Genomic DNA, 23,732 nt, shown 5'->3' on the forward strand with positions numbered 1-23,732 from the left:
AAGACTCTGATATGATGAAAGAAGGTTGTCATGGCTGAACCTAATTAAACACAAAAGAGCTCCCTTTGCATGCATATCAAATACACAGCAGGGGTAAACTCGGGAATGGGTCAACTTAATGAACACACAATGGGTGTGATAATGCACTCTACAAAAGACTAAAACACTTTAATGATATTTAATGATGTTTCACATTTAAGTAAAAAGTAGGCTAAGCACTTAAAGTTGTGTAAATCTCAAGGTTAAGTAATTTAATAAAATACTTAATTATAATTTTAATATTAATAAAATCTTGTCATTCTTTCACAGTCAAAACTATACATTTGAAAAGTATTAAAACAGTTTTTATTCTTTTGAATAAGTGTGAACTCAAAAATCATCTGATTTTATTTTAGGTTTGCCAGCATTTCAAGCAGTCATTAAATAACAACAATGACAAATGTCTGAAACAATTTTACTGGCTCTGCTTTAACACTGGGCACTTTTCCAGGTAGCACGTCTAATTGACATGTATAATGTAATAATAAATATTACATGCATTCATAAAACATTTATTCATCAAACTTTTTATTTAATGAGATTGCTGGTTCATTTCTTGCCAGCACACATGAGATAAAGTGACAGTGATGCCTGACGTTGATAGCGAGCCATATTCAACAAATCCATTTTCCTCCAGAGATGCCATAATTCAGGCATGATCTCCTTGTATTTCCATTCATCCATATTTTGAGTCATAGTTGTTATTAATTTTATGTCAGTGTCATTGTATGTCCCTGCCCAGCTTCTCTCATAATTAGTTTCCAAGCTCAAAATGAACATTGCTCACCAATCACATATGTTGAGGAGGTAATGACAAACTGGTATAACAAGTGAAACCAGAAATAGGGCTGATTCATAGTCTCATTTATGTGTTTGGAAAATGTTGTAAACACAATGAAATAGAACATAAAAAGAGAACATATTGATCTTGTGATCTGAAGGCTTTTATTCTGTCAAATGCTATTTAACGAATTATTTCTGGAATTTCAGAAATAATTAAAATATTACTTTTGACAAATTTGACAAAATTGAATTTGGTTTTCCTATTGGTTTAATTTGTGCATACGGATATGACATTTTGCACATTTTAAAAACTGTTAGCCCTTAATCAATGGACAATAGCAGAACATATAGATCAAGATCATGATATTATGTATAATTCAAATATGATCTTATTGTAGATTTATATATATGGTAGGCTAATATCATGATGATGATAAATAAAATAATATTAGCTTTGCGTGGAAGGGGGCCAGAAATATTTTGACTGTTAATGTATTTGTTTTTATTGTAGAAATACTGCAACTTCACTGCAGTGCAAAGATTATTTAAGCCGTGGGTTTTAAAACTGGTATCCAGGGACCCCAAGGGGGCCACATGGAAGGGATTTGGGGTCTGTAGAAATGTTAAAGAAATGTAGTAAAATATACAAATGAACAAATAAAAAATCAGATTAAATTACATAGAAAATTATCAAAATAAAAATAAATAAATAACATGTACCAGTACAGTACTGTACTGTAAAAAAAACAAAAAAAACAAACAAAACAACAACATAATAATAGTTGGCTTAATGGAAATTAAAAATAAAATAATTTTCTAAAATAATCACATTTATAATAATATTTTACAGTATATATTGTTTTTTTACACCAGAAACTATAATTATGTTTTGTTTTTTTGAATGGTGGTCCCTAGCATGAGTATGGTCATATTTTGGGTGTCCCTTGCATCTGAAAGTTTTAAAAAGCCCTAAAAAGAGTTGACAGCTCTATTGGTGAGTCGACTCGTTCGGAGCTTTCAGGAATCCAGGATCGACTCTTTCCTCTATTGAGTCGCAGCGCTACCAATCGGAGCCGAGTAGAGTAGACTGGAGAGTGTAGTAGAGTTGTGTCCCTGTGGCCGCCATTAAAGGATGCGACCAATGTATTCAAACAAACCAGTGAGACACAGCTGAGCACAGCACAGTCGTGCCTCTTTTAACTGTACTTTTTAATCAGAACGGTTTACTTCCATCGTCAGCTTCCCCGCGAATAGCCGTTGACGGCAGTCCGGCGAAGACTTGGAAAGGAAATAGCGATTTTTAGAGAAATTTAAAGCTGAACTATTTTGGCTTGAACTGTTTGTTGCTGCCTCGCTTAGCCAGGCTAACCCCAGCTAGCCTGATGCTATGCTAAGCTAAAGGGGGAGGGCTGAAATCACCCCCCTACCCCCTCGGACTTCTGTAATTACGTATTATTTGATGTAACAAATCTGGGGGGAGAACAATGTCTCATCGCGGATCATGGTAAATGTGCGCAGGAAGTTTTTAGCGCAATTTTTTTCTGATAAGTGAGTAACCTCTAGCGGAGTAATAGCAGAGCTGAGCTAAGCTAATTAGCTCGCTGGACGCGAACCCGTCCTGCTGATTGTGTCCGAGAGACGGAGACCCGGTCCAAAAGCCATCGCATTATCTGTTCCTGGGATCTGAAAGAGAGGATGGCTCACCGGGCAGCGCTTTGATGATGAGTTCTTGTTTTGTACCCAACGGGGCGAGCCTGGAGGACTGCCACTCCAATCTATTCTGTCTGGTAAGAGATCAACTGACTGAGGGCCAGAAGCCATTTTTAGCCGGCCAGTCAATCAAATTGAGGCCTGTTGATCTTAATACGAACTAAACCGCTAACTGCTACTGGTTTATAAATATATATTAGACATTCTGGTTTGTGTTGTGTGAACGGAGGTTGGTGCATTAGTTGCGGCTTTGTTGCTTTATTTAGGTCGTGTTTGCTAACGTTGGTAAACACTTGCTCATCTAACTGGTCGGAACAAGCTGCAAGTTGTTGTTTATGAAGTTACTCTGAGGAAAAATACTTTAAGAATGTTGAACAACATCATCAATGGAATACTTTTTATGCCAATTTTGAGATTTTGGGCTATTTTGCTTTCATGGCATCTCTTCTTTTTGGCTAGTATTAAGTAAACATCCAAAAAATACACATTTCAGTGATTATTTTAGCAGGCTTTATCTTTATGCACAATACATATTGTTTTCTCAAAATTAGTTACAAATGTACTCTTCATTGCAAGTTTTATAAATATTAAGAAGGTTTTGCAGAGGGGTTTGTGTATCTTTCACCCGGTTAATATATCATTTTATTCCTAAAAACACTGTTAATTATTTTTTTAGTCTGTTGACAGTGTTTTCTGATTTGAGTGATGAAAGAGATTTCCAAAATCTCCTCTGTAAAAACATTTGCTATATGAAAGAGAAAATATTTGTACATTTAGGTTTGTTCTGGTTTCATCAATAATTTAAGCTAAAAAAGTATTAATTATGTGAATTATGACATGGGAAAATGAAATTACAGACAATAGTAACATCATTTTTATTTGTGCATATCTAATAAGAGGGGTTTGCTTAAATGTCATTCACCTGATTTATATAACATTTTGTTGCTAATTTGTTTTTTTCCTTGGCTATTGACAGTATTTTCAATGGGGGGAAAAAAGAGAAATCAAATAGGCCCATGTCAGCAAAATGAAACTAAGAAATTTAACCTGGCTTTATTCAGTGTAGGTGTTTTTGTTCTGGAAATATATGCGCACTAGAGGATATTTACATATATAAACTTAACTATTTAGTAAACTTGTAATATAAGAAATTGTCTTAATGTACAGTGATTAATACGCTAGGCAAGAATGGTGATCTCTATCAGTTAGAAAAGTTGAGGTAATGTTTCACATCTCTTTGTATCCTTCCTGATATTTAGACAGTATGTGTGAACTGTCAAGAAAGGGCATGTTATAATTGCCATTTAGCTTTGTTTTTCTATCTAGTCTATTTATCGGCTTGGCTGAGATCTAGTAAAGCTTTTTGCTCTTTATATGTGTTATCTGCAGGAATATGAGACTATTTTCTTATATACACCTACTTAGTTTCTTCAATTTGTGGTTGTAGTGTGATCTTTAAACACTGAGCCTTACTGATACTTATTCATGACAAGTTTCCTGTCTGTCAGGCTCTATTTCACTTCCTCCTTGTATGAAAAGCTCATATTTATGTGGACATATTGGATAAACTGCTTGTAGACTACTAATCCAGGTCTGGCTCTGAGTCTGAAGTTGTGTGAATTGACCTTTAATGCAGATTATGTAGGTTTGAAATGTTATTAGGGGTTCAAGCACGAAGTGCTGAAACCCTATTGTAATTGTATTGATTTTTATTATTATTATTAGGGGTTCAAGCACGAAGTGCTGAAACCCTATTGTAATTGTATTGATTTTTATTATTATTATTATTATTATTATTCTGCCGTAAAACGCATCGTGCAGACCAAACCGTAAGGGCTAGAGCTCTGAAACTTTGTCAGATGGTAGTACAAAAATCGAGGAGAGGTTATCAAATTATGAGCCCGATTGGCCCATAGGTGGCGCTATAACAACCAATTGCGCGAAACTGCTCATAACTCCTAGACCGTAAGTCGTACACTCAAGTGTCTTATATCATTGGAAAGCTATTCACCTGACGAAAAAAACGTATATCTCCGATTTCATTTCCGGTATGCAAATTTTTCCGCCATTTTGAATTTTGTCGAAAAACTACTTTTGCAAACTAGTCCCTGGTTTTTTACCCGATCGGAACCAAACAAGTGCATACATGTTCTATGGAGTCTGAAGATCAATAATTATCAACAAAATGTTGAAATTTTTATTCAGGGTCGCTAGGGGGCGCAAAATAAACGTTGTGGGAGGAGCCCATTTTACTAATATGACTATAACTCGAGAAGTAAATGAGATATCTTCACCAAACTCAGTACACATGTTTAGGAGTTCAATTTGAGGTAACAGTAAAAAAAATCGCGACGATTGAACACTAGGTGGCGCTATAACATGAAAAAAACATAAAAAGGGCTATAGCCATGTGACCATTCGTCCAATTGACTTGAAAATTGGTATGCAGTGTCTTGGTTCAAGAGCCCATGTATGTGTATGAGGACATTGGAGTATCTCGAAAAACATGGCCGCCATCGGCCAATGAAGTTTGAGCACCTATGAGACAAGGTTAACGGAGGCTGATCGGAACGAAACTCGATGGGCATGTTTGACTCATGGCCCTAGAGGTCTGTAAGAATTTTGAAAGAAATCGGCCACTAGTTGGCGCTAACGAGATTTTTGGCTCTGTAATCATGTGGTGTTGCTCACATCCCCACGAAATGCAATTGCATTTGATAGATCTCCTCATGACAAACAACTTTGCCTCCAGAACCATTGCTGTCAATCAAATTGTTCGTTAAATATTCACGAATATGTTAAAAACCTATTTTTGCGAACTAGTCCCTGGTTTTTTGCCCGATCGGAACCAGACCAGTCTAGGACAATTCTTTGGACTCTCTAGATCAATAATTATCAAAAAAAGTTGAACTTTGTTATTTGTTTTGCTATAACAGGGTCATTTACAAAAGGGGGCATGACAAAATGCACCCAAAAGCCTATAAATTCTAAAGGAAAAGTCAGAACTTCACAAAAATTGATGAGCACATGTGTCATAACTTATTCAACAAGCATGCAAAGTTTCAGGGAGATCGGACTATAGGTGGCGCTATAACTGTTAAAAATGTTAAAAACAATGTATTCCCTATGGTAAATTGCCATTATTGAAACTTAAAACTTAATGTCTTTTGATGCTTTTGTGCTTAAAGACCTTAACGGCCTAAACTGCTTGAACCCCGCTAAATGCTGCTTGCAGCTTTAATTATTATTATTCTCCCCTAAAACGCATCGTGCAGCCCAAACCGTAAGTGCTGGAGCTCTGAAACTTTGTCAGATGGTAGTACAAAAATCGAGGAGAGGTTATCAAATTATGAGCCCGATTGGCCCATAGGTGGCGCTATAGCGACCAATTGCGCGAAACGGCTCATAACTCCTAGACCGTAAGTCGTACACTCAAGTGTCTTATATCATTGGAAAGCTGGTCACCTGACGAAAAAAACGTATATCTCCGATTTCATTTCCGGTATGGAAATTTTTCCGCCATTTTGAATTTTGTCGAAAAACTACTTTTGCAAACTAGTCCCTGGTTTTTTGCCCGATCGGAACCAAACCAGTGCAGAAATGTTCTCTGGAGTCTGAAGATCAATAATTATCAAAAAAATTTTGAAATTTCTATTTCCGGTCGCTAGGGGAAGCAAAATAAACGTTGTGGGAGGAGCCTATTTTACTAAATTGGCTATAACTCAAGAAGTAAATGAGATATCTTCACCAAACTCGGTACACATGTGTACGAGTTCAATTTGAGGTGACAGTAAAAAAATAGCGACGATTGAACACTAGGTGGCGCTATAACATGAAAAAAACATAAAAAGGGCTATGACCACATGACCGTTAGTCCGATTGACTTGAAAATTGGTATGCAGTGTCTTGGACCAAGGCCCCATGTATATCTATGAGGACATTGGCGTATGTAAAAAAACATGGCCGCCATCGGCCAATGAAGTTTGAGCACCTGTGAGACAAGGTTAACGGAGGCCCATCGGAACGAAACTCGATGGGCATGTTCGACTCATGGCCCTAGAGGTCTGTAAGAATTTTGAAAAAAATCGGCCACTAGTTGGCGCTAACGAGTTTTATGGCTCTGTTATCACGTGGTGTTGCACACACCCCCACAATATGTATATCAATTGATAGATCTCCTCATGCTGAACAACTTTGCCTCAAGAACCATTGCTGTCAATCAAATCGTTCGTTAAAAATTCACGAATATGTTAAAAACTTACTTTTGCGAACTAGTCCCTGGTTTTTTGCCCGATCGGAACCAGACCAGTCTGGGACAATTCTTTGGACTCTCTAGATCAATAATTATCAAAAAAAGTTGAACTTTGTCATTTGTTTTGCTATAACAGGGTCATTTAAAAAAGGGGGCATGACAAAATGCACCCAAAAGCCTGAAAAATCCTAAAGGAAAAGTCAGAACTTCACAAAAATTGATGAGCATATGTGTCATAACGTATTCAACAAGCATGCAAAGTTTCATGGAGATCGGACTATAGGTGGCGCTATAATTGTTAAAAATATTAAAAACAATGTATACCCTATAGTAAATTGCCATTATTAAAACTTAAAACTTAATGTCTTTTGATGCTTTTGTGCTTAAAGGCCTTAAAGGCCTAAACTGCTTGAACCCCGCTAAATGCTGCTTGCAGCTTTAATTCTATAAGTGAGTCTACATTTCACATCAACAAAAAAGTACAAAACAATATGCTTGCTCAATTACTATTAGTTTCAGTTTATGTATTTCTTCAGTTTTACACCTCTGCTTAAAGTCACCATGAAATCAAAATGTACAATTCTTAGGTTTTATATAATGTTTATTGTATTGCATTGTTTATTAGAAATGATTTATCTCTGCATCATATTTTTTTATTAATGTGTCCTCTTCGAGGGCGGGACAATCCTTCCCTTCCAGCAACCTGCCACCTGTCCTATATTTTTTTTGTTGTTGTTCTAGAAGCTGTTTCACTCAGATTTACATCACAATAAGGGGAAAAAAGATGATCATAATTTCCTTTTCATGCAGACTTTAATCTTTAAACACCATTTTGATATTTTTATAATTTGAGAGACTGAATTAATGTCAAAATTGTAATTTAAGTAATTCAAGGCAATTTCAAGCAAAATAAAATAGGGTTCATAACATTTGTTTTGTAAAATAATGTATTTTCCCGTAACAGATAAAATATGATTTTTATAAATGATAAATCATTTTATGAAGAAAACTGTTCATCATCCATAGACATGAAATGTACCCTAAATTGTAGAATGATGAGCAATGGATGAGCAAATGATGCATATGAGAAAAGTTTTCAGAGACTTATCAAATTGGCTTTTTATTTAAGCAAAAGTCTGTTTTATTAAGAGCTTAATGCTACAGTGAACTTGAATAGGCCTATATGTTGATTCATGATGCTTCATGGGCATGGCTAGATGGCGTCATCTTGCATTAGTCACAGAGAATCTCTTCTTACATGCCCACATACATCAAACTTGCACAATCAGACACTTAGATTGCCAGTTTGGCTGTGTTTTTGCATATGCATGCCTATTAACCCCAGTGGAGTTGTTGCTTTATCACTGGTTGCTGCTAAGCCGTCCCACATGATGGATTTTTCTAACACATTCTCCCTCTCTCTTTGCCTTCAGGCTGACCTCACGGGGATTAAATGGAAGTGTTTTGTATGGCAGGGCCCCACCTCGTCCCCCATCCTCTTCCCGGTGACGGAGGAGGACCCCATCCTGTGCAGCTTCAGTCGCTGCCTGAAGGCAGACGTGCTGAGCGTGTGGCGGAGGCACCAGACCCCGGGCCGACGGGAGCTCTGGATCTTTTGGTGGGGAGACGACCCCAACTTTGCCGAGCTCGTCCACCATGACCTATCATGTACGTCTGCGTCCTTGTTAAACTGACACACATCTTCCGAACCATAACGCATGTGCATGCAGAATAAAAAATGCATGCAGTCAGAGATGATATTTCGCTTGTCAGGGGCTTGATACTGAATTTCTCATGGCAAAATCAGTGGGTAGACTGTAGGTTTTTCTAGACATTAGTCATAGACTAGTTATTTCAGTTGTTGAAGTTTGCTAGCTGCATTAATTTCAATGTCAAAGGATTTTAGTATGTCTGCTCCGAGACTGCATAACAAATAAGACCCTACTCAGTATATAAGTAGCTCTTCATATATGAAAGAGGAAACTATGGTTACTAAAGTTAATAATCCTTATTTAGAGTGGCTGGCTTGGCTCAATTCTTTTTAAAGGTGAAACTCAAGTCTAAAGTATGAAACATGTTTCTGATCCACCTTTATTACCGTAATGGCTTGATCAATGTTTTGTATTGTAAAATTGCTTTTTTGAAAAATTTGCTCCCTTGTAAAATCTCTCTTTCAACAACAAGCACTATTGGGAGGTTCAAGCCAGAGCTGTTGGCAGGAGTCAACAATAACTTTGAGCTTCGGGACAGTATATGTTACAGTCATGTGACCTATCACCATGTTTCTCAACTACAGTCCCCCCACCTCTCAGAAGGTTTGAGATGTCTGTTTAACACGAGTGAAATATCTTAAACATTCTGGTAGGTGGATCCTCAGGTTGAGAAACAATGACCTATCAGACCAGGGCTGTCATTGCTAGCTAACGTAGGTGATGTTTTGGGATAAATGCAAAAATGATTTGAAGATCGACTTAGAAGCATCAAGTAAATCAATATTTGCCCTTTATGCCATGTTACAGTTGTATAACTTGTATGATTTCCTGCTATTATTGCAAATAAAGCCTAATAATTTTGTCTAACCTAACATTAAAAAAAATATATATAAATACACTACCAATTAAAAGTTTGGGGTCAGTAAGATTTTTAAAAGTCTCTTTTGCTCACCAAGGAAATATTTATTTGATCAAAAATAAAGTAAAATATTAATAATGAGAAGAATTTTTAATGTTTTCAATTGTAATACATTTTAAAATGTAATGTATCCCTGTTGTGGTAAAGCTGAAAAAGCCCAAAAAGCGCATCCGTCCGTCATAAAAGTTATCCTTTTGGCTCCAGGGGTTAATAAAGGCCTTCTGATGCAAAGCAATGCATTTTTGAAAAATATCCATAATTATAACTTTATAAACTGTAATCACTAGCTTACAGTAATGGAGGTCTGTGCATTCGCAAGGATATTTTATAATATAACTTGGATTGTGTTTGTCTTAAAGAAAGTCATATGTCACCTAGACTGACCCCAAATTTTTGGAAGTTAGTGAATATTTTTCTGACTGGATAAAATGTTTATAAAAATAAAATGCCCGGCCAACATTATCACTGGTCTCACATATGTGTGGTCTCCCAAAGTGTCTTTCTGTCAGTATTGGATGCATTCTGGTTAACTAAAAGTGATGTTTAGGCACTTAACTGGGCCAGCAGCTGTTGAGTATATAATACAGGGTTTTTCTTGGGACACGAATTGTCTATGGTTGTGGCGTACGAACACGTCCATCCACACACACACACACTACCCAACACATGTGAACTGCAAGCCCAGTACTGACAATAAATAAATGCAAAAAACAGTTTAGAAAACAGTATTATCCTATTTATTCCTGAAATAATTCAAATAAATAAAAACAAAGTGCTTCAAACTATTTTGTGTTTAAAAATCACTAAGTTTATATGTAAAAAAAAAAAAAAATGAATTTACTGAGAGTGAACTCAGTGAGAGAGTAATAAAATGAACAACAGGTCTATTATTTTGCATTTTTAGCTCCAAGATTTATTGCATAGATCCTTTTGCATACAGTATCAGATTGTTTTGTTCCGTCCATTGCTATGGTTGTCACTGTCAATCGGCTTCTATTGGCATTTAAATATGGTTGTCAATCCAGAAACTTTGCAATGTGTAGTTAGCTGCATGAAAAATACATATTCCCATATAAATTGAGGAAAGACCACTGCCGTTATATTCACTGAAGCTGTCAATTACAACTCAAGGTACACAAAGCTGCACTTTTGTGAAAACTCCCGTTATAATCACTGAAGCTGTCTTGGCTGTGCAATGAATCTCTTATTGACATTGTGATTTGATACTTTGTTGGTTATAATGAAAGGAACTCGCATTGAACAAAAACGCTGCCATTGTGAGCAGTGTTGAACGGATTCTTAAACATTGTGTTCACGCAAAGAAACCTTTGACAGATTAATTTTAGCGGCCGACCGCTTAAACATTTTCAATGAAAAAAAAAAAAACCCCTGTGATAGAGTACTAATCTGTCGTCTGTGTTGCACAGGTAATGAGGACGGTTCATGGGACAGCGGCCTGACCTACGAGTGCCGAACGCTGCTCTTCAAAGCCATTCATAACCTGCTGGAACGCTGCCTCATGAACAGATCCTTCATCCGTATCGGCAAGTGGTTCGTCAAACCCTATGAGAAGGATGAGAAGCCCATCAACAAAAGGTAAAAGACACGTGCAAACCGCTGATTGAAACAGTGGCTGTGCAGCTTGTTTGTTATGGTGATAACCTGGTGTGTTTTCATGCCCAGCGATGTGGATATATGCCGTAAGCTGCCGCTTTTAACAGCATGATCCTCATTGTTTGTCGCAGCAGACGAGTGACATCAGGCAGTTGGCATCCTTGTGGGGGGAAGCCAGCAATATTGTTGTTTTTCCTCCTGGGATACTCTGAGAGTTCCACCAAAGCGTGTCATCATTCCAATGAAGCTCCTGTCTTAAGTGAAATATGTTATAGGGAGGGGCGAAAGATGCAGTCCATCTACTTATTGGTCTAATTTACATAGATGTCATTGGCTCCCTCAGGGCAGAGGTGTTGTGGTATGTCTGTGGGTTGGAGGATATGGCTTCCTGCTGTTGGGTGCATGTGTGCAGTGCAATCTGTGTCAGTTAAGGATGCAAGAGCTGGAAAGTCTAGCTGTTTCCTCTGTCGAAGTTTTAATGAAGAGTTTACTCTTCTCACAAAACACTGACTTTGTGGTTTCACACTAGGTAGGTCAACAGGAACCACCATTTCGCTTTCACTTGTTCTGCTCTGCCTGAACTTAAAAATATGCCAAACATCCAGAGTTCTTCCCTGATAAACATTGATATGGTTAAGCATGTCTGGTGCTTTGATTTTTTTTTTTTTTTTTTTTTAATTATTATTCTGTGAACAAGGGAGCTTGAATGCTGTTATGTGACATTGAGCAGGATAAGTAAGCAGGATTCTTTAATGAATAGAAAGTTAAAAAGAACAGCATTTATTTGAAATAGGAATATAGTTTGTAATGTTAGAAACGTATTGTCACTTTTTATCATTTTAGTGCATCATTCATTACTGAATAAAAGTTTTAATTTCTTTATAAATTATAAGCTTTTGAGTGGTAGTGTGTACACTCGTAAGAGTACTTAACAGATATATGAGGAATGCAGACTTCCCATTTCTCTTTCTTTTCTCTCTGATTCGTGCCTGGCACTGCACAAAGTGATGCTGGCACTGTACTCCCTGGTGTTACTAGGGGCCGTCACTCGATCACTCCAGTGAGCGAGTGCACTGTTGGATTAAAGGCAGGAAGTTGTGGTTCTCTGTGTTGGTGTTTCTGAATGAGAATGGACTACACTGTTCAGGCATGCAAAGAGGCAATGCTCCCAGCCTCTCACTGTAAAGTTCTGGAAAGTCAAATTGTAAATGCCATCAAAGAGATTGTTAATGTCTTTAATATCTATAATTGTGGTGCAACAGAAATGATATAGATTTTGTATTGGAATGTTTGTTATTGTTAAAATTCAGACCTGTCATGGATCATTAGAGCTCAAAAAAAAAAAAAAAAAGCCCAAATCCACATTCAGACCTCAAACCTATTATAAACACTTGGCAAGCCAATTGTGATCAGAAATAGAAATAAACTTTACAAAATCAATCCTGTAGTGGGTGGAAAATATTGTGCCCATTTTATTTTATATATATATATATATATATATATATATATATATATAATATATGCATGCGTGTTTGTATATATTTGCCTGCATTTGACAGGTAGGCTGGTGTGTGTAATTTATGTTGTAGAACAAGTATAGTAAATTTATGCTTATCACAGGCTTTATTTTACTAATAAATAAGTCTTCCTGGGTTTAGATGAGGTGAATTTTTGTTTCATGCCGACTTGCATCTGAAAAAGCTACATGTCTGTGTTTCTAAGTTATTTAAAAAAAATATATTTGAGGAGAAAACCACCTATCAGAGAAGTTGCTGTCACCATGGAAAACAGACTACTCTTTGTATATTATGCAATTGCAAAAAAACATATACAGTATTTTGTAATGCTTATTATTTATGATTAATAACCCATTGTTTATATTTTACCTATTGTTTATATTTCAGCATTGCATAGTTTATTCAGTCCCTTATTTTAGATTTTTGCTTCAAATGAAAGTTTGTTATAATTAATCAATTTAAAAAAAAAAAATCATATGGAGAATATAAATTGGAACAATTCTATTGAACTAAGGATTCTGTAAAAAAGTAGGTTTAGTTGATATTTCCTGAATGCATGAGTTTGATCACTCATCATCTGCATGTTTGGTTACACAGTAACAGCTGTTGTGTTTACTATACCCCGCAGGTCACACGCTCACAGGTGTTAGGTTGTTAACTTTAAGAATGTGTGCTACAAAGCAAGTCAGAGTATGACGCATTAATTATGGGTTCAAGACTTTAATGAAAGTATTTTTTTTTATAAAACTTCAAAGTTGAAGTTAATAGATGACTCTCTGAACTTGTAATGGTATACTAGTATTTCTTTTCATAGTACTCCTGGTCAAGGTTCAGTCACTAACGGCAGCTCTCAGGACACTACGCCTGTAAACACACTGTGTAGACCTCAGCTGTCAACACAACATTCCCAGAGACCTCCAGGAAGCGTGCTACTTTCTCCCAGGCTGTGCAGAATCCTAGACTAATCCTCCATTTGTTCCTCTTTCTCTTCAGTGAACACCTGTCCTGCTCCTTCACATTCTTCGTACATGGAGACAGTAACGTGTGCACCAGTGTGGAGATTAACCAGCACCAGCCTGTCTACCTGTTGAGTGAGGAGCACCTGACTTTGGCCCAGCAGAGCAGCAGCTCAGTTCAAGGTAGGAGCATCACTGATCGTAGGCCCAGACGAAACCTGCAGTGCTTCACGTGCTGTTGTAGTCTCAATCTCAGGACATGCATAACCTGTATAATGGATATTGCACTAGGGGTGTGCGATATGACGATTTTTAATCGTGGACGATTAAAATGTCTCCACGATCTGCTTTTGAATAAATATCGTAGTATCGTGTTACAGTGCATTCTGTCAGTTCAGTTCTGGCGCCCCGTCTCAACTGTACAACGCGACGCAGCATACACATCACACGTTAATGAACAGGTACGGGACACTGCAATTCACAAAAGTTCATTATTTGCATAAGCCTTGCCGGTTAAACATTTAATTCACGCGCTGATGCGCTGTTCTAACGTGCGCTTTCCTGACCGCATAAATTACCCACGACAATCACAGGCACTAGAAGCCTGTCAAACAGCGCCTGAATACTGGACTAAATTATCTTTCGAGTCTTATTATGCTAATACTGTTAAATACACACAATGTTTACATAAACAGGCTATGTCTAAAGTGAAAGCAAACATTTAAGAGAATATCGGGTGTAATATGCGTCTATATTAAAGGCGTCGCGTGCTGGTCTAAAAGCGACAGGAATAAATAGTACTGCCGCACGTCCTTAAAGGGATAGTTCACCAAAAAAAATAAAAATAATAATAATAATCTGTCATTATTTACTCACTCTATTGTTGTTACAAGCCTGTATTAATTTCTGTCTTGTGCTGAACACAAAAGAACGATTTTTTTTTTATGTGGGTAACCAAACAGTTGCTGGTCCCCATTAACTTCCAGGAGAGAACCTATAAAAAACTATAGGGGGACCAGCAACTGTTCGGTTACCCACATTATTCAAAATAACTTTTATTTTCAACAGAATAAATAAACTTATTCGGGTTTAAAACATCTTGAGAGAGTAAATTGCAAAATATCTTTTAGTAAAAAAATCTTTTTAGTAAAAGAAAAAAAAAACACAAGGAGAAAATCACTCACTGACTGAGAACTTTAATAGTAGCTTTAATGAGAATAAATTTTTTCAGTGAAGTCTCTGTAGTGTTTTAATTTCATATTTGTTTAATTTAATTACTTTATTCAATGCTACTGCTAAATACACCTACTGCATCTGAAAAATAAAGCACTATTTATTTAATTTCAATATTAATTTGTGTAATGTTTATCTTGTCTTATTTTTTTAATAACAAATAAAATAATGACAAAGATTTTTATCTTCGCCACTGGCCTAAATGTATGCCTTTCTTTTTTATTTTGTTACCTAAGGCTTTGTTTTTAACATAAGGACATTAGTTTGGCTGTAATGAACAGCCACTTGCAAAATATTAAAACCAACTTGAAAAAGAATCGTGATAAAAAATCGTGATCGTGATTTTCCTAAAAAAATCGTGATATGATATTTTTTTCCATATCGCCCACCCCTATATTGCACACAAAAATAAGGATTCTTTCATGATATATTATATTGATACCATGTTGATTAAGCTCATTACCTGTTGTTGTTTGAGCAAATCTCAAAATGAATATCCTTTCTTTTTATAATAATAATATAATATGAAATATTTAAAAGTATGGGGTAGTAAGAATTATTTTCTAAAGAAATTAATACTTATTTAACTAAGCAGTAAATTGAAGAAGTGACAGTAAAGGCATTTATAATTTCACAAAGGATTTCTAAGATTTTAAATAAACGCTGTTCTTTTTAATATTATGCTCATCAAAGAATCCTAAATGTGTTATGGTTCCCACAAAAATATTAAGTAGCACAAATGTTTTTAATATGTTACATAATAATACATGTTTCTTGAGAAGCAAATCAGCATATTAGAATGATTTCTGAAGGATCATGTGACACTGAAGACTGGAGTAATGATGCTGAATCTTCATCACAGGAATAAATTACATTTTAAAATAAAATGTCAAATAGAAAAGATATTTGAAATTGTAATATTTCATAAAATATGTATTTTATTGGCTTTATTTTATCAAATACAAGCAGCCTTGGTGAGCATAAGAGACGTCTTTCAAAAACATAAAAAATAATTTTACTGACCCTAAACCCTATATTTCGTGGTTTTTATAGTCCGATATCAGATTTAAGTAGGAAAATCAATCAGATGTGGCACGTTTCTGAATCTTGGCGAGAATAAGCTGTAATGTGGACCAGACCTGAAAGAAAAAATCCTGTTAAACTCTTTTTATTTCTTTTTTAATTTCTCAATAAGTCCCACAGTTCTGTTGATGTACTTGTACGAAGAGTGAAAAGTTTTGTTCACCGTGAAGCACATGATGGCAGTAGACTTGAGAGGGAATTTTACGCTTTATTGTTGAAACTGAAAAGATGACAAACCCTCTCCTCTCTGTTCTGCTGTCTTTTTTGTGGTTTGTCAGTGCAAAAACGTTTTCTCCTCTGCTCAAGGGCGCAATAATGGAAGGCCTACTTCATGTTAACACCTCTGAGACGCTGCTTCTCTTGTGGTAGTCATTATCTCAGTGTAGCCGCACTGTGGCCCTGATGAGGTGTTTTCCAGATTCAGTACTTCTCCTGTTTTCAGCTTTGTTACATCACCACCGTTCCCTCCAGGGTGCTGAGTTCACAAGCTTGTGACTTGCATTACCGCTTGGAACAGTATGTTTTATCCTGAACAAAATACATCTGTGATTCTGTTCAACCTGTTCTTCTATATCTAATCCACGTCATTCCTTAATTAACCTTTGGAAATGCTGTTATTTTTGAAAAAAGGAGGATTCAGGGTTAAATACGAGTTAAGCTCTGATCTGTTGATGACATCCTGCCAAAAACGATCGTAAAGTCACACCTGAGTTTTTGTAGGGCTTCAGGCGAGACACTATATATGAATAGGGTAAAATTTTGAAATAATAGATATCCCCATGAAACTTCCTCAGTTGATTACTTACACAAGTATATTAAAAAAATATATTATACGTTTTTGAAATTTGTATGTTTAATTTCAAATTTGGTATTATCTCATTAAATATGCATAATTTTGCATATATTTTTGGTAGATAGATCTGAACATGTGCAAAATTCTGTTTTCATTTTGTTACACACAAGATGAAAAAAAAAAAGTTCAGGATATATGCTTTCATTATCTAGGAAATCAAAATATACTGTCCATAGACTCGCCATATTTTTTTGATAAAAATGTCACATAAATCAGGCCAGGAATGATTTATTTACAAATCCCTCTGAAAATATCTTCAGAATACTGCTAAGTGTATAACTGGAAAGTTTGGTGCACATAGGTGCTACATAGGCTGAGATGTTTGTACTGGAGAATGACAAACTAATTTTGAAAAAAAGGCATTTAAAGATTTAGGTAGGGAATTTAATACATTTCTAATTTTGAGCAACAAAATTGCTCAAAAACAGAATAGATGCTCTGGCCCTTAGAAATTATAATACATAATATTTCAAGCTCATGAAAACTGATTATTTAATAAAATGGCAGGCATATAAGACCTACAACTCAATGAATTCAAATTGTATATCATGAAATAACATGTATTCACACAATGCTGACGTTGTTGACATCATTAACAATTTGAGAACAAAGTATATGGTTTGATATGATTACTTGTAAGCGATTGTTGGATTTAATCAGCGTGATTTACTGCAATGTCAGAACCAGAACAAAAGTGGACTAGTTTCTTACAAGTTCAGATGACATTTTCCGGTGAAAATTCTTATGTTGGTCAATCATACTTCCAAAAAGAATAATCTGTGGTTCTGAATGCCAGTATCTACACCGGCGCGGTGACTGACGCACACACTCTCCTCAAATATTGTGTTCATTCGCGTTGTGCCGTGTCGAGGGTGTTGAAGTACAATTCATGTTAAGTTGATAATTTCGCGAATGACTGCAATTTCAGATTTCGAACAGAGATGGCGACAAAGAGGACATACTCCGGACTTTAGCTTTAAAGGGATTGTTCACCAAAAATAAAAATGGTCATGTTCCAAACCAGTATGAGTTTCTTGCCTCTGTTGAACACAGAATATAGCCAGACAATTGACGGCACCCATTGACTTCCATAATATTGTTTTCCCTGCTGTCAACTGTCTGGTTACCGACATTGTGTTCAACAGAAGAATGAAACTCATACAGGTTTGGAACAACATAAAAGTGAATAAATAATGGCACAATTTTCCATTTAAAGTGAAACATTTAAAAAAGAGAACTTCAGAAAGAGTAGTTTCTGGTTCCTCAAGATTGGCGATGACATCTTTATCTAAAGCTTGTTTGTGCTGCATTAAAAGTGGCAAACAGTCATCATAGAGTGATTTCATTTTGTTTTATTCCAGTTGTCTCTGTAATGGCTGAAGATTGACTTTGGCAGAGCTTGTTCACAGGCCTTGTGCTCAGTTGTCTGGCATGTGTTAGTTCATTAACCGTCTCCCAGAGGGCAATCATGCTTATGTTAGACTCTTGTTAGATGGTTTTGCAAAAGCAATGATGTTTAATGCCAAGTACACTCCCTCTTATTATCCCTTCATATTTTATTGTCTCGTATTCTGGGGCCAAACATCCTCTCAAGTAATGCTTATCTTCATGGAAAATTACTGGTAATGTAGCTAGCTAGTGCATTTTGTTAATGCTTAAAACGAGTATCATTCTTGCTTTTCACAATTGTGCTTAATTAGCCTAGTAGAAACATTAATTCTTTTTTGCATTTCATTTTTATTACTCATACCCATGTAGGGAGGGAACATGCCAAGTTTTCACTTGACTTGTTTGGTTTGTTAAAGAGTCATGAAACGTTTTCCATTTCAGTGCAGATCAGATCTCACCACAGTTTTGAATAGTGTGGAATTGTAGGTGTGGAGAGCTGCTGAAGTTGTAGGAGTGGAGATAATGCAACAACTGTTTGTGCTCTAGTTACTTTCATTTTGCTTTAATGGAGTTGCCAAAAATGCACACTGCAGTTCACATTCTCAAATATATTATTTTAATTGTAAATATTTTGCAAAAAGACAATTTACATCACAGTTAAATTGTTTGTGGCCATTAAGATCCTTCTTTTAATTCAAAGAAATGTATTCTTTTATTCTGCAAAAGTGGTTGTAAATACATTTTTATAATGTTTCAAAGATTTCTACGTCAAATAAATGTTGTTCTTATGAGCATTTATGAAAAACATACATCATGATTTCCACTAAAATACATTTTTTAGTATATTCAAGTGAAAAATGGTTTCAAGTTGTAATACTGTTTCACAAGTTTATTATATATTTGATTAAATAAATTAAGCGTTGATGAGCATGAATAAAGCATAAGTAATGTATGTCTAGAAATGAAAAGCACAAATCTGTTTGAATTTGTTCTGTGCATCAGCAACGTGAATGCACTTGTATTCAATAACTTTTAAGCTTTTTTTTGATTGTGGTATCATGAATAATTATGAGAAATATCAGTTAACTTCCAAAATCATGTTTCATGATGCTTCAAAACGGAAATTCCTCTTTGCATTTTATCGTCCTGTTTCAGATCTAGTGTGAACATGTCAGTCTGAAATATTGGCAGAGCTTTTGACTTTCATTTTATGGCTTACTTCATGGTCAAATTATTGTTCTTATGTTACCACAAAGTGAACAGGGACTTTACATAGAAGTATCAATCTTGCAGTTATATTGACACAATTTTCCATGTGCTGCCTGTTTTACCCCAGTGATCCTTTCTCCGTACGGTTTGAGTGGGACTCTGACGGGCCAGTCCTTCAAGCTGTCAGACCCACCGACCCAGAAATTAATCGAAGAATGGAAGCAGTTCTATCCCATAGGCCCCAACACCAAGGAGGTCACTGACGACAAGATGGATGACCTTGACTGGGAGGATGATTCCTTGGCTGCTGTTGAAGTTGTTGTTGGTAAGAGTGAAACGATCAGCTGCTCATATTGGGTATTTCTCAAACAGAAGGCTGCATCCTACCTGCATCCTAGCCTATGTCCTTCTTAGGCATAGGCTAGTGTCGTCCTCTGCGATTAAACACTAGAATGAGACAGATGTTCCCGCTCGCTAGGACATGAAAATACTATTAAAACTTAATTTTGAAAAAATACTTCGTTAATGCAGTACAGTGAATAGGTCTTCCAGTTGTTTACATTATTGTCAGTTTAGTGTTTGGATTAAATTTACAGCAAAACTAAAGATAATATCTATGTTCGAAAACATTATTTTTGTCTTACATTTCATAATAAACTCAGACGAGCTCAGTACAGACTAGTTTTCTGTCAGTTTATTTTTGTGAATTTAAATGTGTGCAAAGGATTGTGGGTGATTTAAAGCCTTACATCCTTCAGAACGGGTCGAATGAAGGACGCGAAATGGAAGATCCTTTTTAGGATGCACCTTTCCGTTTGAAAACCACCCATTGTGATTTCATGGTAATATCAAATGATCTGTTGTGCGAGTGATTTTTTTTTTTTTTTTTTTTTTTAATGCGGTGCAGCTGGGGTCAGGATGGTGTATCCAGCGAACCTGGTGCTGGTGGCCCAGTCGGACATCCCGGTAATGGCCATGGTGAGCTCTTCCACCTCCTTGGGTTCTTACTCAGGAGGTCATCACAGTCAGATGGTCCATGGAGATACTGGCATCTCTTCAGTCACTCTGACTCCTCCCACTTCACCTGAGGAGGCTCAAGCAGGTACCACTACTTCATTCTCAGTTTTTCTGAATAAATGAGAAAATATTCAAAATGCTTAACTTAAGGTACTACATAAGTTGATTCCCCCTAGTTTGGACTAGATTTAATGGAAACATTTTTGGTTATGTGATTATTTATATGTTTGTCCTAATACAGCATAAAGTAGAGATTTTTATATAGAGATATTTGAATAAATATTTTGAATGCATTTTATTTAATATATTTAAAGGGTTGGTTCACCCACAAATGAAAATTCCCATGATTTACTCACCCTGAAGCCATCCTAGGTGTATATGACATTCTTCTTTCAGACGAACACAATCGAAGTTATATTAAAAAATGTCATGTCGCTTCCAAGCTTGATAATAAGAATGAATGGCTGTTTGGCTTTGGAAGTCCATTAAAGCTCACCCATTCATGATCTGAATGCTCGACACTGAAGTGTCTCAAAACTGAAGTGATCTGAATGCTCGGCCTTCTGAAGTGAAGCAATGCGTTCCTTTAAGAAACAAATCCATATTTAAAGGGATAGTCCACTTTGAAATTCATTTTTGGTATGTTTTAGCTTACCTCAAGGGCATCCAAGATGTAGGTGTCTTTGTTTCAGCAGTAGTTTCAATTTTGATATTTTTAGATCTAACTGTTCTTGTCTGTCAGTCATTTAATGCAGGCCTATGGTTACCACCTCAAAGAGCATGCATAGAAAAGACCAAATTAATCATGATTTAATGATGTAAGTACACATTGATGGCCTAAAACACGAAACAAGTGGTTTGTGTGAGAAAATGAACAGGATTTATATACTATCCCTTTAATGTAATTTTAATTTAATTTGATCTTAGAGAAACAATTATTGCCGCGATATATCTGAGAAGGGTGATGTGGCCATTTCAGCTTAATGTTCCTGTGTTATAATGTTAATCAAACAACAAAAAATAAAACAAAATCGCTCACTACTCTGGACTGAATAACTTTATTAAGGATAAATATATATTTAATTCATACAGTGAAGAATATTCTGTTATTTTATGACTACCTTAGGTACCTGAAAACTTCTGTTAGACCTACCTGAAAAGCACTATTTATTTCATGTATTTATGTTGGCCTTTTGAATGTTAAATGGATCCAATTCATGTTCAATAGAAATTATTTATGATGCATCAATAAAATAGCCAGTGTTATTAATACCTTAATTCATCATTTTTGCTAGTTTAAAACATGATCAAAACACAAATCTATTTTCATTACAAATAAGAGAGCAACTAACAAATTTCTATATCAGAATCAGCCAATAGTTTTTTGTTGGTGTCAGACAAAAAATCTTTTATTAATTTGTATTAAAATTAATGATGAATTATGGATAAGACCAGGGACAATCAAAAGCACTTGCATTCTCAGTTGCTGTTAAAGCCATTAGTTATGCAATGTTTGAGTAAGTTTTTTCCCATTGCAGTCTCTCAGCCTGCCCAGAAGTTGGTGAAACTCTCAGCTATGTCAAGCGCCTTTAGCGTGGACAGCAGCAGTCATCACGGTGGCAAGATCCCCCGCCGCCTAGCCAGCCAAATGGTGGAACGAGTCTGGCAGGAGTGCAATGTTAACCGAGCCCAGAACAAGTATGAATATAAAAACAACAGCTTTACTAATCAGCCAGAGCAAATAACCTAGCAATGGGAAATTATTATTATTATTGTGTATGAACAAAGCAACTTCAGGCATTTGGTATGGTTTCCTTTTGCAGGAGAAAGTTTTCAACCATGTCTAACGGAGCTTGCGAGGAAGAAACGGACAAAGCTTCTGTTTGGGACTTTGTAGAGTCATCTCAAAGGTCACAGTGCAGTTGCTCAAGGTATGCTCAAAAGCTTCACATTTGCAACCAATTACTTGTAATTAAATTCTATTTGTGAATGAATTAAAGCTGACTGATCTTTCAATCTTTCGCTTTTCACTCCAGGCTTAAGAACCAGAAACAGCGGGCATGTAGCACCCCAGGACTTCCTCCATCTGCTGGCCAACCTCCTCAGCCATCTACCAAACATAAGATGGCTGAGAAGCTTGAGAAGGGGGACAAGCAGCAAAAGAGGCCCCAGACGCCCTTCCACCACCGTAGCTCTTTATGTGAAGAACATCCTAACTTGGAGCAGGGGGAGGGTGTTCACAGGCTTTGTCTGCAGGGCCACGAGGACAGCCGCTACCCCAGCCTCCTCCATGCCGACGTCACCTCCAGCAAGACCCCAATGCTGCACAGCTCAGCTGACGAGATGACCGGCTCCCCTCAGCCCCCGCCGCTTAGCCCGCACCCTTGCGAGCGTGGAGAGGATGCCAATGACGGCCTAAAGAGTTCCTCCTCGCCCTTGCACCAACACTTCTATCCTCCTTCCTCTGAGCCCTGCCTGGTGCCCCAGAAACCCCCAGATGATTCTCCACTAGACCCATTGCCCTTAGCATGCCCACCTCCATACCCAGAGTCCCTAGAAGCCACCGTATACATGGGCTCTGCTATTAACCCCAACGAGGACATGTCGCATAACCCCTGGAAGTACTTTAGGGTGCCTGGAGGGAAGAATGCAGATTTCCACACACCTCATCTTCCTGTGGTCACGCTCTTTGAGGATGGTAACAGGGCCGGAAGCCAGGACGGTGTTATCTCAGTTACAGAGTAAGTTCTTTAGCCTTCTACACTAAATTGTGGCAATTATGCTACTTATTTAATTGGTTAGTCTTTTTAAATCTTAGTTATGTAGTGTAAAAGGCAAGTTATGCTTCCACAAAGAACATAACTTTGGCCCTTTGCAAGTTGTTTGCTTCAGTGGTTGTCAATAACATCAGGCAGCTTTGCTGAAAAGTAATTGGTGAAAACATGTTTTCGACTAGTTGATGGTAGAGGCAGAGAGACTGAAGACTGGTTCCTGTTGCTTTCCCACTATTGTAGTGCACTCTGTGTGACCTAATGCTGTTTTGCTTGAACAGATTGTCAACAGTCAGTTGTCATTGCTTCGGTGTCTCTAAAGAGTTTAATTTCAAGTTTTTGCTTCACGACTGATGTTTTGATTAGGTGGCTAATGGCTATTTCTGGCCATAGTGCAGGTTTATAACTTATAATATTATCATTTAAAAATGTAATTTTATGTATTGTTTATTTGAAACTTCATTATAAAAAAAGTGTAAATTTTTTGTGTCAGTTCAGAGGAAAAGAAAAGAAAAGTATTTATTTGAAATAGAAATCTTAAGATTAATAGAACAATTTTGATTGTTTTTATAGTCACTTTTGATCAATTTAACATACATTTTTGATGATCGATTAATGTATTGATTATTTTTACAATTATTAAAAATATTTTCTAATCAGTCGATTAATCCTTTA

At 36.5% G+C, this 23,732-nt stretch overlaps 1 protein-coding gene across 1 annotated transcript in view; it reads left to right on the forward strand.

Annotated features, from left to right (window-relative positions):
• Positions 1 to 1,905: 1,905 nt before the first annotated feature.
• Positions 1,906 to 23,732, forward strand: part of med13b (mediator complex subunit 13b) — a 36,603-nt gene continuing 14,776 nt past the window's right edge. The window contains exons 1-9 of the mRNA XM_039681407.2: positions 1,906 to 2,609; positions 8,218 to 8,452; positions 10,843 to 11,011; positions 13,540 to 13,685; positions 19,397 to 19,594; positions 20,177 to 20,371; positions 21,825 to 21,984; positions 22,110 to 22,217; positions 22,323 to 23,027. Coding sequence (XP_039537341.2) covers positions 2,541 to 2,609; positions 8,218 to 8,452; positions 10,843 to 11,011; positions 13,540 to 13,685; positions 19,397 to 19,594; positions 20,177 to 20,371; positions 21,825 to 21,984; positions 22,110 to 22,217; positions 22,323 to 23,027 — 1,985 coding nt within the window. The 5' untranslated portion in view covers positions 1,906 to 2,540. The remainder of the gene's footprint in view (positions 2,610 to 8,217; positions 8,453 to 10,842; positions 11,012 to 13,539; positions 13,686 to 19,396; positions 19,595 to 20,176; positions 20,372 to 21,824; positions 21,985 to 22,109; positions 22,218 to 22,322; positions 23,028 to 23,732) is intronic.

The sequence above is a fragment of the Pimephales promelas genome, chromosome 16 (genome assembly GCF_988280905.1).
Source record: "Pimephales promelas chromosome 16, fPimPro1.hap1.1, whole genome shotgun sequence".
NCBI lineage: Eukaryota > Metazoa > Chordata > Actinopteri > Cypriniformes > Leuciscidae > Pimephales > Pimephales promelas.